At 46.8% G+C, this 18,515-nt stretch overlaps 1 protein-coding gene across 2 annotated transcripts in view; it reads left to right on the top strand.

Annotated features, from left to right (window-relative positions):
- The window catches only part of adamtsl3 (ADAMTS-like 3), a 184,959-nt gene that overhangs the window by 139,854 nt on the left and 26,590 nt on the right, over positions 1 to 18,515 (top strand). The window contains exons 13-15 of one of the 2 annotated variants that reach the window (XM_031812497.1): positions 4,584 to 4,794; positions 7,079 to 7,226; positions 13,147 to 13,231. In XM_031812497.1, coding sequence (XP_031668357.1) covers positions 4,584 to 4,794; positions 7,079 to 7,226; positions 13,147 to 13,231 — 444 coding nt within the window. Of the gene's footprint in view, positions 1 to 4,583; positions 4,795 to 7,078; positions 7,227 to 13,146; positions 13,236 to 18,515 lie in introns of those variants that run through there. The other variant, XM_031812498.1, reaches the window with a different exon arrangement.

Here is an 18,515-nt window from a genome sequence, read left to right on the forward strand (position 1 = left end):
CCCCCTGGACAGGACACTAGTCTATCACAGAGCCTGTACTATTGTAGTACCCTGGACAGGACACTAGTTTATCACAGGGCCTGTACTATTGTAGTACCCTGGACAGGACACTAGTCTATCACAGAGCCTGTACTACTGTAGTACCCTGGACAGGACACTAGTCTATCACAGAGCCTGTACTATTGTAGTACCCTGGACAGGACACTAGTTTATCACAGGGCCTGTACTATTGTAGTACCCTGGACAGGACACTAGTCTATCACAGAGCCTGTACTACTGTAGTACACCCCCTGGACAGGACACTCGTTTATCACAGAGCCTGTAATACTGTAGTACCCTGGACAGGACACTAGTTTATCACAGGGCCTGTACTACTGTAGTACACCCCCTGGACAGGACACTAGTTTATCACAGGGCCTGTACTATTGTAATACCCTGGACAGGACACTAGTCTATCACAGAGCCTGTACTACTGTAGTACACCCCCTGGACAGGACACTCGTTTATCACAGAGCCTGTAATACTGTAGTACCCTGGACAGGACACTAGTCTATCACAGGGCCTGTACTACTGTAGTACCCTGGACAGGACACTAGTCTATCACAGGGCCTGTACTATTGTAGTACCCTGGACAGGACACTAGTCTATCACAGAGCCTGTACCCTGTAGTACCCTGGACAGGACACTAGTCTATCACAGAGCCTGTACTACTGTAGTACAACCCCTGGACAGGACACTAGTCTATCACAGAGCCTGTACTACTGTAGTACACCCCCTGGACAGGACACTAATCTATCACAGAGCCTGTACTATTGTAGTACCCTGGACAGGACAGTAGTCTATCACAGAGCCTGTACTACTATAGTCCCCTGGACAGGACACTAGTCTATCACAGAGCCTAGGACACTAGTCTATCACAGAGCCTGTACTACTGTAGTACCCTGGACAGGACATTAGTCTATCACAGGGCCTGTACTATTGTAGTACCCTGGACAGGACACTAGTCTATCACAGAGCCTGTACTATTGTAGTACCCTGGACAGGACACTAGTCTATCACAGGGCCTGTACTACTGTAGTACCCTGGACAGGACACTAGTTTATCACAGGGCCTGTACTATTGTAGTACCCTGGACAGGACACTAGTCTATCACAGGGCCTGTACTATTGTAGTACCCTGGACAGGACACTAGTCTATCACAGAGCCTGTACTACTGTAGTACACCCCTTGGACAGGACACTAGTCTATCACAGGGCCTGTACTACTGTAGTACCCTGGACAGTACACTAGTTTATCACAGGGCCTGTACTATTGTAGTACCCTGGACAGGACACTAGTCTATCACAGAGCCTGTACTACTGTAGTACCCTGGACAGGACACTAGTCTATCACAGGGCCTGTACTACTGTAGTACCCTGGACAGGACAGTAGTCTATCACAGGGCCTGTACTACTGTAGTACCCTGGACAGGACACTAGTTTATCACAGGGCCTGTACTATTGTAGTACCCTGGACAGGACACTAGTCTATCACAGAGCCTGTACTACTGTAGTACCCTGGACAGGACACTAGTCTATCACAGGGCCTGTACTACTGTAGTACCCTGGACAGGACACTAGTCTATCACAGGGCCTGTACTACTGTAGTACACCCCCTGGACAGGACACTAGTCTATCACAGGGCCTGTACTACTGTAGTACACCCCCTGGACAGGACACTAGTCTATCACAGGGCCTGTACTATTGTAGTACCCTGGACAGGACACTAGTCTATCACAGAGCCTGTACTACTGTAGTACCCTGGACAGGACACTAGTCTATCACAGAGCCTGTACTACTATAGTCCCCTGGACAGGACACTAGTCTATCACAGGGCCTGTACTACTGTAGTACCCTGGACAGGACACTAGTCTATCACAGAGCCTGTACTACTGTAGTACACCCCCTGGACAGGACACTAGTCTATCACAGGGCCTGTACTACTGTAGTACCCTGGACAGGACAGTAGTCTATCACAGGGCCTGTACTACTGTAGTACACCCCCTGGACAGGACACTAGTCTATCACAGGGCCTGTACTACTATAGTACCCTGGACAGGACAGTAGTCTATCACAGAGCCTGTACTACTGTAGGACCCTGGACAGGACACTAGTCTATCACAGGGCCTGTACTACTGTAGTACCCTGGACAGGACAGTAGTCTATCACAGGGCCTGTACTACTGTAGTACCCTGGACAGGACAGTAGTCTATCACAGGGCCTGTACTACTGTAGTACACCCCCTGGACAGGACACTCGTTTATCACAGAGCCTGTAATACTGTAGTACTATGACATTATTATTACTGTCAGTAACAGAGAGGACATGTCAAACATCTTCTGAGCATATATATTCTTCCTACATAGCATAGTTATGCCTATGCTATGTCACGGAATTAGGTGTCACAGATAGTCACAAACATGTTATAGCTCTGTGTTAGCTTCTCCTATGCTATGCTATGTCATATTAAATCAAATGTATTTATATAGCCCTTCTTACATCAGCTGATATATCAAAGTGCTGTACAGAAACCCAGCCTAAAACCCCAAACAGCAAGCAATGAAGATGTAGAAGCACAGTGGCTAGGAAAACCTCCCTAGAAAGGCCAAAACATAGGAAGAAACCTAGAGAGGAACCAGGCTATGAGGGGTGGCCAGTCCTCTTCTGGCTGTGCCGGGTGGAGATTATAACATGACCAAGATGTTCAAATGTTCCTAAATTACCATCATGGTCAAATAATAATCACAGTAGTTGTCGAGGGTGCAACAAGTCAGCACCTCAGGAGTAAATGTCAGCTGGCTTTTCATAGCCGATCATTGAGAGTATCTCTACCGCTCCTGCTGTCTCTAGAGAGTTGAAAACAGCAGGTCTGGGACAGGTAGCACGTCCAGTGAACAGGTCAGGGTTCCATAGCCGCAGGCAGAACAGTTGAAACTGGAGCAGCAGCACGGCCAGGTGGACTGGGGACAGCAAGGATTCATCATGCCAGGTAGTCCTGAGGCATGGTCCTAGGACTCAGGTCCTCCGGGAGAGAGAAAGAAAGAAAGAAAGAGAGAATTATAGAAAGCATACTTAAATTCACACAGGACACCGGATAAGACAGGAGAAATACTCCAGATATAACAAACTGGCCCCAGCCCCCCGACACATAAACTACTGCAGAATACTGGAGGCTGAGACAGGAGGGGTCAGGAGACACTGTGGCCCCATCCGATGATACCCCCGGACAGGGCCAAACAGGCAGGATATAACCCCACCCACTTTGCCAAAGCACAGCCCCCACACCACTAGAGGGATATCTCCAACCACCAACTTACCATCCTGAGACAAGGCCGAGTATAGCCCACAAAGATCTCCGCCACGGCACACCAAAAGGGGGTGGGGCGCCAACCCAGAGACGAAGACCACGTCAGTGACTCAACCTACTCAAGTGACGCACCCCTCCTAGGGACAGCATGGAAGAGCACCAGTAAGCCAGTGACTCAGCCCCTGTAATAGGGTTTGAGGCAGAGAATCCCAGTGGAAAGAGGGGAACCGGGCCAGGCGGAGACAGCAAGGGCGGTTCGTTGCTCCAGAGCCTTTCTGTTCACCTTCACACTCCTGGGCCAGACTACACTCAATCATATGACCTACTGAAGAGATGAGTCTTCAGTAAAGACTTAAAGGTTGAGACCGAGTCTGCGTCACTCACATAAAAATGGAGCTCTATAGGACAAAGCCCTGCCTCCAGCTGTTTGCTTAGCAATTCTAGGGACAATTAGGAGGCCTGCGTCTTGTGACCGTAATGTATATGTAGGTATGTACGGCAGGACCAAATCGGAAAGATAGGTAGGAGTAAGCCCATGTAATGCTTTGTAGGTTAGCAGTAAATCCTTGAAATCAGCCCTTGCCTTAACAGGAAGCCAGTGTGGGGAGGCTAGCACTGGAGTAATATGATCACATGTTTTGGTTCTAGTCAGGATTCTAGCAGCCGACAGATAAGATCTAAACCAGGCCAGAACTTGTCCGTGTAGACCAATTTGGGTTTCCAATCTCTCCAAAAGAATGTGGTGATCGATGGTATCAAAAGCAGCACTAAGGTCTAGGAGCACGAGTACAGATGCAGAGCCTCGGTCTAACGCCATTAAAAGGTAATTTACCACCTTCACAAGTGCAGTCTCAGTGCTATGATGGGGTCTAAAACCAGACTGAAGCATTTCGTATACATTGTTTGTCTTCAGGAAGGCAGTGAGTTGCTGCGAAACAGCTTTTTCTAAATTTTTTGAGAGGAATGGAAGATTCGATATTGGCCGATAGTTTTTAATATTTTCTGGGTCAAGGTTTGGCTTTTTCAAGAGGCTTTATTACTGGCACTTTTAGTGAGTTTGGTACACATCCAGTGGATAGAGAGCCGTTTATTATGTTCAACATAGGAGGGCCAAGCACAGGAAGCAGCTCTTTCAGTAGTTTAGTTGGAATAGGGTCCAGGGTCCAGTATGCAATATCTCTGTCCCTGTTTAAAGCATCATAAAGAGTTCTACGCATCTTATTGCTGTTTTTCCCCAGGTGGGAGCAGGGTCCCTGGACGGAGTGTTCAGTGTCGTGTGGGGAGAGCGGCGGGCTGCAGGAGCGCAGCGTGGTGTGTGTTGAGGACGACACCCACGGACAGATCACTCAGGTGGAGGAGTGGAAGTGCACACACTCCCCTCGGCCAATCACGCAGCAGAGCTGCAACAGCTTCACCTGCCCACAGTGGGTTGCCATGGAGTGGTCTCAGGTGAGCTACCAAGTGAAAACATCTAATCAAAGTTTTTATTGATCGCATTCACAGTTTACCAGGTGTTATAGTGGGTGCAGTGAAATGCTCATGTTACTAGCTTCTAACAATGCAGTAAAATGTCAAACAATTAAAATGTTTAAAAAATATTATAATAATAATTACCCAAATAGCACTGCAGCAGTAATCAAATGCAATCTATACGTATGTAAACCAGGATCATTTACACAAGATCAGCTAATAATTCTATGTATATGTACAGCAGTAGATATTTTAGAGTAATCTCTATCAACAATCCAGTATAGAAATAAAGATGAAGTGTCTATTAACAGGGTAGCTCAAATTCAGTGTACAGTAATATAAATAATATGATACACTATTTACACTATTTACCAGTGTTTCAATGTCTCTATAGCATAAGACAGCAGTGTTGGCTGTGTGTGTCTGAGTATGAGTGTGTGTGTATGTCTGTGTGTTTGTGAGTATGAGGTGTGTGTGGGTGTGTCCGATGATCTGATGGTCTGGTGATAGAAGCTGTTCAACAGTCTGATGGTCTGGTAATAGAAGCTGTTCAACAGTCTGATGGTCTGGTGATAGAAGCTACAGTCTGATGGTCTGGTGATAGAAGCTGTTCAACAGTCTGATGGTCTGGTAATAGAAGCTGTTCAACAGTCTGATGGTCTGGTGATAGAAGCTGTTCAACAGTCTGATGGTCTGGTGATAGAAGCTGTTCAACAGTCTGATGGTCTGGTGATAGAAGCTGTTCAACAGTCTGATGGTCTGGTGATAGAAGCTGTTCAACAGTCTGATGGTCTGGTGATAGAAGCTGGTTTTTAGTCTCTTGGTCTTAGCTCTGATGCACCTGTACTGACTCCATCTGTCAGATGGCAGCCATCCTTGGCTCAGGTGGATTGGGTCCTTAATGATCTTCTTGGCCTTCCATTGACACAGAACGCTGTAGTTGTCCTGGAGGGAAGGCAGCTGCCTTCACCTCCCTCTGAAGAGCCATGCGGTTGAGTGTGGAGCAGCTGCCTTCACCTCCCTCTGAAGAGCCATGCGGTTGAGTGTGGAGCAGCTGCCTTCACCTCCCTCTGAAGAGTCACGCGGTTGAGTGGGGAGCAGCTGTTGCCGTATTAGGTGGTGATGCAGCCCGACAGAATGAGCTCAATGGTGCATCTGTAGATGTTTGTGATGGCCTTACACGGAACCTAAACCGGCTTACACGGAACCCAAATAGCGGAACCCTATTGTGCATAATTTTATTTTGTCCCCCTACACCAAACGCGATCACGACACGCAGGTTAAACTATCAATACAACTCTGAACCAATCACATTAATTTGGGGACAGGTCGAAAAGCATTATACATGTATGGCAATTTAGCTAGTTAGCTTGCACTTTCTAGCTCATTTGTCCTATTTAGCTAGCTTGCTGTTGCTAGCTAAATTGTCCTGGGATATATACATTGAGTTGTTATTTTACCTGAAATGCACAAGGTCCTCTACTCCGACAATTAATCCACATATAGAACGGCCAACCGAATCGTTTCTAGTCATCTCTCATCCTTCCAGGCTTTTTCATCTTTGAACTTATATGGTGATGGCATCTACACTTTCATAGTATTACCACGACAACCGGCAAACCAGTTCGTCTTTCAATCACTCACATGGGTATAACCAATGAGGAGATGGCACGTGGGTACCTGCTTCTATAAACCAATGAGGAGATGGGAGAGGCAGGACTTGCAGCGTGATCTGCGTCAGAAATAGAAAGGAGTTCTATTTTTAGCTCTTGGCATCGCAGACAATCGTTGGCGAGCGCGAGCAGTGTGGGGGCAATAATTGAATAACATGGATTTCTACATTTATTTTGCGACGCTCAGTCTGTCCAGTCTGGTCAGCATGTTAGGGGCCAGGTCAAATTTATTCAGCCGCCTGAGGTTGTAGAGGCGCCTTCTTCATCATGATGTCGGTGTCCTCAATGGTCCTCAGTGATGTGCACACAGAAGAACTTGAAACCACTGCCTCTGTTAATTGGCTTCAAGTCTCTGTAAACTGGCTATGAAGCCTATATGAACTGGCTATGAAGCCTATATGAACTGGCTGTATGTGGTAAGAACAGGAGCTTATGTGCATATAACATATACAATTTATATAAAGTCAGTATTACGTTTATATAAACTGGTGGTTGGTTATTGTGTGTGTGTGTGTGTGTGTGTGTGTGTGTGTGTGTGTGTGTGTGTGTGTGTGTGTGTGTGTGTGTGTGTGTGTGTGTGTGTTTTGCAGTGCACAGTGACGTGTGGCCGTGGGTTGCGGTACAGAGTGGTCCTGTGTATTGACCACAGGGGACAGCACACTGGTGGCTGTAACACATCCCTCAAACCACATATCAAAGAAGACTGCCTGGTACCTGTCGCATGCCACAAACCCAGAGGTACGGTATTCACTGTGTCTGTGTTTATGTGTGTGTGTGTGTCCCTGTCTACATACAACTAGTACTGTCAGCCTCCCCTGTCTACATACAACTAGTACTGTCAGCATCCCCTGTCTACATACAGCTAATACTGTCAGCATCCCCTGTCTACATACAGCTAGTACTGTCAGCCTCCCCCTGACTACATACAACTAGTACTGTCAGCCTCCCCCTGACTACATACAACTAGTACTGTCAGCATCCCCTGTCTACATACAGCTAATACTGTCAGCATCCCCTGTCTACATACAACTAGTACTGTCAGCCTCCCCCTGACTACATACAACTAGTACTGTCAGCATCCCCTGTCTACATACAGCTAATACTGTCAGCATCCCCTGTCTACATACAACTAGTACTGTCAGCCTCCCCCTGACTACATACAACTAGTACTGTCAGCATCCCCTGTCTACATACAGCTAATACTGTCAGCATCCCCTGTCTACATACAACTAGTACTGTCAGCCTCCCCCTGACTACATACAACTAGTACTGTCAGCATCCCCTGTCTACATACAGCTAATACTGTCAGCATCCCCTGTCTACATACAACTAGTACTGTCAGCCTCCCCCTGACTACATACAACTAGTACTGTCAGCATCCCCTGTCTACATACAGCAAATACTGTCAGCATCCCTTGTCTACATACAACTAATACTGTCAGCATCCCCTGTCTACATATAGCTAATACTGTCAGCATCCCCTGTCTACATACAACTAGTACTGTCAGCATCCCCTGTCTACATACAACTAGTACTGTCAGCCTCCCCCTGACTACATACAACTAGTACTGTCAGCCTCCCCTGTCTACATACAGCTAATACTGTCAACCTCCCCTGTCCACATACAGCTAATACTGTCAGCCTCCCCTGTCTACATACAACTAGTACTGTCAGCCTCCCCTGTCTACATACAGCTAATACTGTCAGCCTCCCCTGTCTACATACAACTAGTACTGTCAGCATCCCCTGTCTACATACAGCTAATACTGTCAGCCTCCCCTGTCTACATACAGCTAATACTGTCAGCATCCCCTGTCTACATACAACTAGTACTGTCAGCATCCCCTGTCTACATACAGCTAATACTGTCAGCCTCCCCTGTCTACATACAGCTAATACTGTCAGCCTCCCCTGTCTACATACAGCTAATACTGTCAGCCTCCCCTGTCTACATACAGCTAATACTGTCAGCATCCCCTGTCTACATACAACTAGTACTGTCAGCCTCCCCTGTCTACATACAGCTAATACTGTCAGCCTCCCCTGTCTACATACAACTAGTACTGTCAGCATCCCCTGTCTACATACAGCTAATACTGTCAGCCTCCCCTGTCTACATACAACTAGTACTGTCAGCCTCCCCTGTCTACATACAACTAGTACTGTCAGCATCCCCTGTCTACATACAGCTAATACTGTCAGCATCCCCTGTCTACATACAACTAGTACTGTCAGCCTCCCCCTGACTACATACAACTAGTACTGTCAGCATCCCCTGTCTACATACAGCAAATACTGTCAGCATCCCCTGTCTACATACAACTAATACTGTCAGCATCCCCTGTCTACATATAGCTAATACTGTCAGAAATCCCCTGTCTACATACAACTAGTACTGTCAGCATCCCCTGTCTACATACAACTAGTACTGTCAGCCTCCCCCTGACTACATACAACTAGTACTGTCAGCCTCCCCTGTCTACATACAGCTAATACTGTCAGCCTCCCCTGTCTACATACAGCTAATACTGTCAGCCTCCCCTGTCTACATACAACTAGTACTGTCAGCCTCCCCTGTCTACATACAGCTAATACTGTCAGCCTCCCCTGTCTACATACAACTAGTACTGTCAGCATCCCCTGTCTACATACAGCTAATACTGTCAGCCTCCCCTGTCTACATACAGCTAATACTGTCAGCCTCCCCTGTCTACATACAGCTAATACTGTCAGCCTCCCCTGTCTACATACAGCTAATACTGTCAGCCTCCCCTGTCTACATACAGCTAATACTGTCAGCATCCACTGTCTACATACAACTAGTACTGTCAGCATCCCCTGTCTACATACAGCTAATACTGTCAGCATCCCCTGTCTACATACAGCTAATACTGTCAGCCTCCCCTGTCTACATACAACTAGTACTGTCAGCCTCCCCTGTCTACATACAGCTAATACTGTCAGCCTCCCCTGTCTACATACAACTAGTACTGTCAGCATCCCCTGTCTACATACAGCTAATACTGTCAGCCTCCCCTGTCTACATACAGCTAATACTGTCAGCCTCCCCTGTCTACATACAGCTAATACTGTCAGCCTCCCCTGTCTACATACAGCTAATACTGTCAGCCTCCCCTGTCTACATACAGCTAATACTGTCAGCATCCCCTGTCTACATACAACTAGTACTGTCAGCCTCCCCCGTCTACATACAGCTAATACTGTCAGTATCCCCTGTCTACATACAACTAGTACTGTCAGCATCCCCTGTCTACATACAACTAGTACTGTCAGCCTCCCCCTGACTACATACAACAAGTACTGTCAGCCTCCCCTGTCTACATACAGCTAATACTGTCAGCCTCCCCTGTCTACATACAGCTAATACTGTCAGCCTCCCCTGTCTACATACAGCTAATACTGTCAGCCTCCCCTGTCTACATACAGCTAATAATGTCAGCCTCCCCTGTCTACATACAACTAATACTGACAGCCTCTCCTTGTCTACATACAACTAGTACTGTCAGCCTCCCCTGTCTACATACAGCTCATACTGTCAGCCTCCCCTGTCTACATACAACTAATACTGACAGCCTCCCCTGTCTACATACAACTAGTACTGTCAGCCTCCCCTGTCTACATACAACTAGTACTGACAGCCTCTCCCTGTCTACATACAGCTAATACTGTCAGCCTCCCCCGTCTACATACAGCTAATACTGTCAGCCTCCCCTGTCTACATACAACTAGTACTGTCAGCATCCCCTGTCTACATACAACTAGTACTGTCAGCATCCCCTGTCTACATACAACTAGTACTGTCAGCATCCCCTGTCTACATACATCTAATACTGTCAGCCTCCCCTGTCTACATACAACTAATACTGTCAGCCTCCCCTGTCTACATACAGCTAATACTGTCAGCCTCCCCTGTCTACATACAACTAGTACTGTCAGCCTCCCCTGTCTACATACAGCTAATACTGTCAGCCTCCCCCGTCTACATACAGCTAATACTGTCAGCCTCCCCTGTCTACATACAACTAGTACTGACAGCCTCTCCCTGTCTACATACAGCTAATACTGTCAGCCTCCCCTGTCTACATACAGCTAGTACTGTCAGCATCCCCTGTCTACATACAACTAGTACTGTCAGCATCCCCTGTCTACATACAACTAGTACTGTCAGCATCCCCTGTCTACATACATCTAATACTGTCAGCCTCCCCTGTCTACATACAACTAATACTGTCAGCCTCCCCTGTCTACATACAGCTAATACTGTCAGCCTCCCCTGTCTACATACAACTAGTACTGTCAGCCTCCCCTGTCTACATACAGCTAATACTGTCAGCCTCCCCCGTCTACATACAGCTAATACTGTCAGCCTCCCCCGTCTACATACAGCTAATACTGTCAGCCTCCCCCGTCTACATACAGCTAATACTGTCAGCCTCCCCCGTCTACATACAGCTAATACTGTCAGCCTCCCCCGTCTACATACAGCTAATATTGTCAGCCTCCCCCGTCTACATACAACTAGTACTGTCAGCCTCCCCCGTCTACATACAGCTAATACTGTCAGCCTCCCCTGTCTACATACAGCTAATACTGTCAGCCTCCCCTGTCTACATACAACTAGTACTGTCAGCCTCCCCTGTCTACATACAGCTAATACTGTCAGCCTCCCCTGTCTACATACAACTAGTACTGTCAGCCTCCCCTGTCTCCATACAGCTAATACTGTCAGCCTCCCCTGTCTACATACAACTAGTACTGTCAGCCTCCCCTGTCTACATACAGCTAATACTGTCAGCCTCCCCTGTCTACATACAACTAGTACTGTCAGCCTCCCCTGTCTACATACAACTAGTACTGTCAGCATCCCCTGTCTACATACAGCTAATACTGTCAGCCTCCCCTGTCTACATACAGCTAACACTGTCAGCCTCCCCTGTCTACATACAGCTAATACTGTCAGCCTCCCCCGTCTACATACAGCTAATACTGTCAGCCTCCCCTGTCTACATACAGCTAATACTGTCAGCCTCCCCTGTCTCCATACAGCTAATACTGTCAGCCTCCCCTGTCTACATACAACTAGTACTGTCAGCCTCCCCTGTCTACATACAGCTAATACTGTCAGCCTCCCCTGTCTACATACAACTAGTACTGTCAGCCTCCCCTGTCTACATACAACTAGTACTGTCAGCATCCCCTGTCTACATACAGCTAATACTGTCAGCCTCCCCTGTCTACATACAGCTAATACTGTCAGCCTCCCCTGTCTACATACAGCTAATACTGTCAGCCTCCCCTGTCTACATACAGCTAATACTGTCAGCCTCCCCTGTCTACATACAGCTAATACTGTCAGCCTCCCCCGTCTACATACAGCTAATACTGTCAGCATCCCCTGTCTACATACAGCTAATACTGTCAGCATCCCCTGTCTACATACAACTAGTACTGTCAGCCTCCCCTGTCTACATACAACTAGTACTGTCAGCCTCCCCTGTCTACATACAGCTAATACTGTCAGCCTCCCCTGTCTACATACAGCTAATACTGTCAGCCTCCCCTGTCTACATACAGCTAATACTGTCAGCCTCCCCTGTCTACATACAGCTAATACTGTCAGCCTCCCCTGTCTACATACAGCTAATACTGTCAGCCTCCCCTGTCTACATACAGTCAGGAGTAAAACTCAATCTGGCAAGCAAATATTTACACAGCAGACAATTAACTAAGTCATAGGGCTTCATTATCACAGCTAGATATGGCTGAGGGACTGGAGACTAAAGACCACTGGGGTGTGTATGTGTGTGTGCAGAGTGATGCGGGTTTGGCTCTAGAACTCCAGGCTTCAGTAATGTTGGCAAAGAGTCAAAACTGGCATCGTGGTAGACATCTGGAGTAAATGGAGGGTGAAAATATGAGCTACTTGAGAGGGAAATATTTGTTTTTTAAAAGTCTCCCAGTAAAATAGTAAGGATGATCATTTGGTTGAGAGGAAGAGATGTATTGTAAATCAACTCTTCTGATTTAGTAGTATGGTGATTGGTTTGGTCATTTTCATGCTGGGGTCAGCCTTGCACACCCATGCACACAGTCTCTCTTACACACACACACACATACACACACACACACACACACACACACACACACACACACACACACACACACACACACACACACACACACACACACACACACACACACGCACACACACACACACGCATACACACGCACGCACGCACACACACACACACACACACACACGCGCATGTCCTTGTGGGGACCAAACAATTGATTCCCATTCAAAATCCTATTTTCCCAAACCGCTAACCGTAACCCTTTAACCTAACCCTAATCTCAACCCAAACCCTAACTAACTGTAACCCTAAACCTAATTCCTAAGCCTAAAATAGTATTTTTCCTTGCGGGCTGGCAAAATGTCCCCACAAGGATATTAAATAAATGTTCTGGTCCCCACAAAGATAGTAAAACCAGAGAGAGAGAGAGATGTTTCACACATTGTTATCCTAGGCCAACCCATGGGAACGTGGCCTAAAACTCTCTTTCCCTGATCTGGAGTCAGTTACTGTGCCCAGTGTAAGGCAGCTGACTAACTATGTGTGTTTAATATCTGGTCTAGAGTCAGTTCCTGTGGAGGCCAAGCTACCCTGGTTAAAACAAGCCCAGGAGCTGGAAGAACAACGCACCGCTACAGAGGAACCAACGTGAGTAGAGATACACACACTCAAGTCCACACTGCATGCGCACACGCACACAGACACAAGATCACATACATACACACACTAACACACATGCACACAAACAGATGCAATAACACACAGACTCACACACACACACAGACACAAGATCACACACATACACACACAAACACACACACACATAGACAAACACACACAGCAAGAGAACCTGGATGGAAGTCTACTTCTGCTATTGGCTCCTGTTTCTCTCTCTCTCTCTCTGTCTCTCTCTCTTTCTTTTTGTCTCTCTCTTTCTATGTTTCTAGAACATTCTGAACTCCCATAGAGCTATATTATTAGAGCTGCTAGATCTGTGTTCCAAAGGGCACTCTTTTTCCTAGTGTACTACTTTTGACCATAGATAAGCCTAGTGGCTCTTGTCAAAAGTAGTGCATCTTTGTAACGTTAGCCCCCACGAATGGGCCAATCACAGTCCAATACAGGCCCCCTAGTAAAGACACAACCCTGGCCACTGCCAGAGGAAAGTAAGTGCAGTCCCCAGCATCAGACACACACACACATGTATTCACACTCTAATATACACACACACACACTTACAGTGCATGCAGGCAGGCACACACACACACACACACACACACACACACACACACACACACACACTTACAGTGCATGCAGGCAGGCACACACACACATATAAACACACACATGAAGAAGCAGACATACACATGTGTGCGTGCATACCTCCTCCGCCGCGGTCGGCTGTGGTCTACCGAAGGCATCTATTACAGTGGTTCATTAAACAGTATATGGAGTAAATGTGTGTGACCCTTTCCTGCAGTGAAATTACTAAAGCACCCTCTAGTGGCCTCATGGGTGGAACGGTATTTGTAATTTCATAATTATTAAACATATATTTTTTTTAACACATAAAATACAGTGTTTCTATGTCAAACAGTTTTGTTATATTTCAGTCGTCTGTAATGCATTTAAAGTGTAATATTGGGATGCAACCTCAACATTTAATACATTTCAAATCTATATCTGACATGGTACAGGTGTCTTCTTTTTTTTGATCCCATAACCATGTGTGTGAGGTGTATACTTTTATTTCAAAGTAGAATTGTATAAGACTACCAAGAAACACTGTGTGACCTTGATTTAGCCCACTGCAGTAAAAGGTTAAGAGTTCACAGGAGAGAGAGACCCAGCAGTAGTTGAACAACTTATCAGGAACACAGCAGATCTGGCAACCCTCAGTAGAGTCTCAGCAAAGGGTTGCCAGATTGACTTGTTTCTTTTGATAACTTGTCTCGTATTACTGCTGTAGTGCCTAACCCCTATCAGAGACAGACTTCCCTTTTAGACGTTCCTTTTCCGCACAGTTACTCATGTTGCTATATATAGGAGAACACTCCAGGATTCCGGTGGTGTGTGTGTGCATGCGTGGGTGTGTTGAGGCTGAGTCACTGAGCATGGCGGTCCGGATGTCTCCAACACAAGCCCTTATCACGGGCCTGATAACTCACACATATACACACATACCGCCAGAGCTTATCCACAGGTCTGTGCTAATGTCCTGGTGGGTTTCCTCTCCTTCCTCTGTTGGTGATGAGCATGTGATTATGGCCTGCTGCTGTGGTCCTGTTAGTACTGACACACACACCCTGGGATCTGTCAGGTCTAGAGGCTCACACACCCACACACACTCTCTTACACACACTCACAGACATCTCCCACACCCCTTGCAGACACACACACACACACACACACACACACACACACACACACACACACACACACACTAATACACATGCCCCAATAGGTCCACAGACGACGCAATCGCAACCACACTGCACACTGCCCTAACCCATCTGGACAAGAGGAATACCTATGTAAGAATGCTGTTCATTGTCTATAGCTCAGCATTTAACACCATAGTACCCTCCAAACTCGTCATCAAGCTCGAGGCCCTAGGTCTCGACCCCGCCCTGTGCAACTGGGTACTGGACTTCCTGACGGGCCGCCCCCAGGTGGTGAGGGTAGGTAACAACATCTCCACCCCACTGATCCTCAACACTGGGGCCTCACAAGGGTGCATTCTGAGCCCTCTCCTGTACTCCCTGTTCACCCACGACTGAGTGGCCATGCACACCTCAAACTCAATCATCAAGTTTGCGGACGATACTACAGTGGTAGTCTTGATTACCAACAATGACGAGACGGCCTACAGGGAGGAGGTGAGGGCCCTCGGAGTGTGGTGTCAGAAAAATAACCTCACACTGAACGTCAACAAAACAAAGGAGATGATCGTGGACTTCAGGAAACAGCAGAGGGAGCACCCACCTATCCACATCGACGGGACAGTAGTGGAGAGGGTAGTGAGTTTTAAGTTCCTTGGCGTACACATCACGGACAAACTGAATTGGTCCACCCACACAGACAGCGTGGTGAAGAAGGCGCAGCAGCATCTCTTCAACCCCAGGAGGCTGAAGAAATTTGGCTTGTCACCAAAAGCACTCACAAACTTTTACAGATGCACAATTGAGAGCATCCTGTTGGGCTATATCACCGCCTGGTACGGCAAGCTCGAGACACACAACCGTAAGGATCTCCAGAGGGTGGTGAGGTCTGCACAACCCATCACTGGGGGCAAACTAGGTGCATCAATGCAGGGACTGAGAGACTGAAAAACAGCTTCTATCTCAAGGCCATCAGACTGTTAAACAGCCACCACTAACATTGAGTGGCTGCTGCCAACACACTGACTCAACTCCAGCCACTTTAATAATGGGAATTGATGTAAAAATGTAATAAAGGATTTCTCACTAGCCACTTTAAACAATGCCACATAATATAATGTTTACATACCCTACATTACTCATCTCATATGTATATACTTTACTCGATACTATCTACTGCATCTTGCCTATGCTGTTCTGTACCATTACTCATTCATATATCTTTATGTACCTATTCTTTATCCCTTTACACTTCAAATCAAATCAAATCAAATTTATTTATATAGCCCTTCGTACATCAGCTGATATCTCAAAGTGCTGTACAGAAACCCAGCCTAAAACCCCAAACAGCAAGCAATGCAGGTGTAGAAGCACGGTGGCTAGGAAAAACTCCCTAGAAAGGCCAATACCTAGGAAGAAACCTAGAGAGGAACCAGGCTATGTGGGGTGGCCAGTCCTCTTCTGGCTGTGCCGGGTGGAGATTATAACAGAACATGGCCAAGATGTTCAAATGTTCATAAATGACCAGCATGGTCGAATAATAATAAGGCAGAACAGTTGAAACTGGAGCAGCAGCACAGTCAGGTGGAAGTTGAAACTGGAGCAGCAGCATGGCCAGGTGGACTGGGGACAGCAAGGAGTCATCATGTCAGGTAGTCCTGGGGCATGGTCCTAGGGCTCAGGTCCTCCGAGAGAGAGAAAGAAAGAGAGAAGGAGAGAATTAGAGAACGCACACTTAGATTCACACAGGACACCGAATAGGACAGGAGAAGTACTCCAGATATAACAAACTGACCCCAGCCCCCCGACACATAAACTACTGCAGCATAAATACTGGAGGCTGAGACAGGAGGGGTCAGGAGACACTGTGGCCCCATCCGAGGACACCCCCGGACAGGGCCAAACAGGAAGGATATAACCCCACCCACTTTGCCAAAGCACAGCCCCCACACCACTAGAGGGATATCTTCAACCACCAACTTACCATCCTGAGACAAGGCTGAGTATAGCCCACAAAGATCTCCGCCACGGCACAACCCAAGGGGGGGGCGCCAACCCAGACAGGATGACCACAACAGTGAATCAACCCACTCAGGTGACGCACCCCCTCCAGGGACGGCATGAGAGAGCCCCAGCAAGCCAGTGACTCAGCCCCTGTAATAGGGTTAGAGGCAGAGAATCCCAGTGGAAAGAGGGGAACCGGCCAGGCAGAGACAGCAAGGGCGGTTCGTTGCTCCAGAGCCTTTCCGTTCACCTTCCCACTCCTGGGCCAGACTACACTCAATCATATGACCCACTGAAGAGATGAGTCTTCAGTAAAGACTTAAAGGTTGAGACCGAGTTTGCGTCTCTGACATGGGTAGGCAGACCGTTCCATAAAAATGGAGCTCTATAGGAGAAAGCCCTGCCTCCAGCTGTTTGCTTAGAAATTCTAGGAACAATTAGGAGGCCTGCGTCTTGTGACCGTAGCGTACGTGTAGGTATGTACGGCAGGACCAAATCAGAGAGATAGGTAGGAGCAAGCCCATGTAATGCTTTGTAGGTTAGCAGTAAAACCTTGAAATCAGCCCTTGCTTTGACAGGAAGCCAGTGTAGAGAGGCTAGCACTGGAGTAATATGATCAAATTTTTTGGTTCTAGTCAGGATTCTAGCAGCCGTATTTAGCACTAACTGAAGTTTATTTAGTGCTTTATCCAGGTAGCCGGAAAATAGAGCATTGCAGTAGTCTAACCTAGAAGTGACAAAAGCATGGATTAATTTTTCTGCATCATTTTTGGACAGAAAGTTTCTGATTTTTGCTATGTTACGTAGATGGAAAAAAGCTGTCCTTGAAATGGTCTTGATATGTTCTTCAAAAGAGAGATCAGGGTCCAGAGTAACGCCGAGGTCCTTCACAGTTTTATTTGAGACGACTGTACAACCATTAAGATTAATTGTCAGATTCAACAGAAGATCTCTTTGTTTCTTGGGACCTAGAACAAGCATCTCTGTTTTGTCCGAGTTTAATAGTAGAAAGTTTGCAGCCATCCACTTCCTTATGTCTGAAACACATGCTTCTAGCGAGGGCAATTTTGGGGCTTCACCATGTTTCATTGAAATGTACAGCTGTGTGTCATCCGCATAGCAGTGAAAGTTTACATTATGTTTTCGAATAACATCCCCAAGAGGTAAAATATATAGTGAAAACAATAGTGGTCCTAAAACGGAACCTTGAGGAACACCGAAATTTACAGTTGATTTGTCAGAGGACAAACCATTCACAGAGACAAACTGATATCTTTCCGACAGATAAGATCTAAACCAGGCCAGAACATGTCCGTGTAGACCAATTTGGGTTTCCAATCTCTCCAAAAGAATGTGGTGATCGATGGTATCAAAAGCAGCACTAAGGTCTAGGAGCACGAGGACAGATGCAGAGCCTCGGTCCGATGCCATTAAAATGTCATTTACCACCTTCACAAGTGCCGTCTCAGTGCTATGATGGGATAAGGTAGTAGTTGTGGAATTGTTAGGTTAGATTACTCGTTGGTTATTACTGCATTGTAGGAACT

This window comes from Oncorhynchus kisutch, unplaced genomic scaffold (genome assembly GCF_002021735.2).
Source record: "Oncorhynchus kisutch isolate 150728-3 unplaced genomic scaffold, Okis_V2 Okis03b-Okis08b_hom, whole genome shotgun sequence".
NCBI classification, from domain to species: Eukaryota; Metazoa; Chordata; class Actinopteri; order Salmoniformes; family Salmonidae; genus Oncorhynchus; species Oncorhynchus kisutch.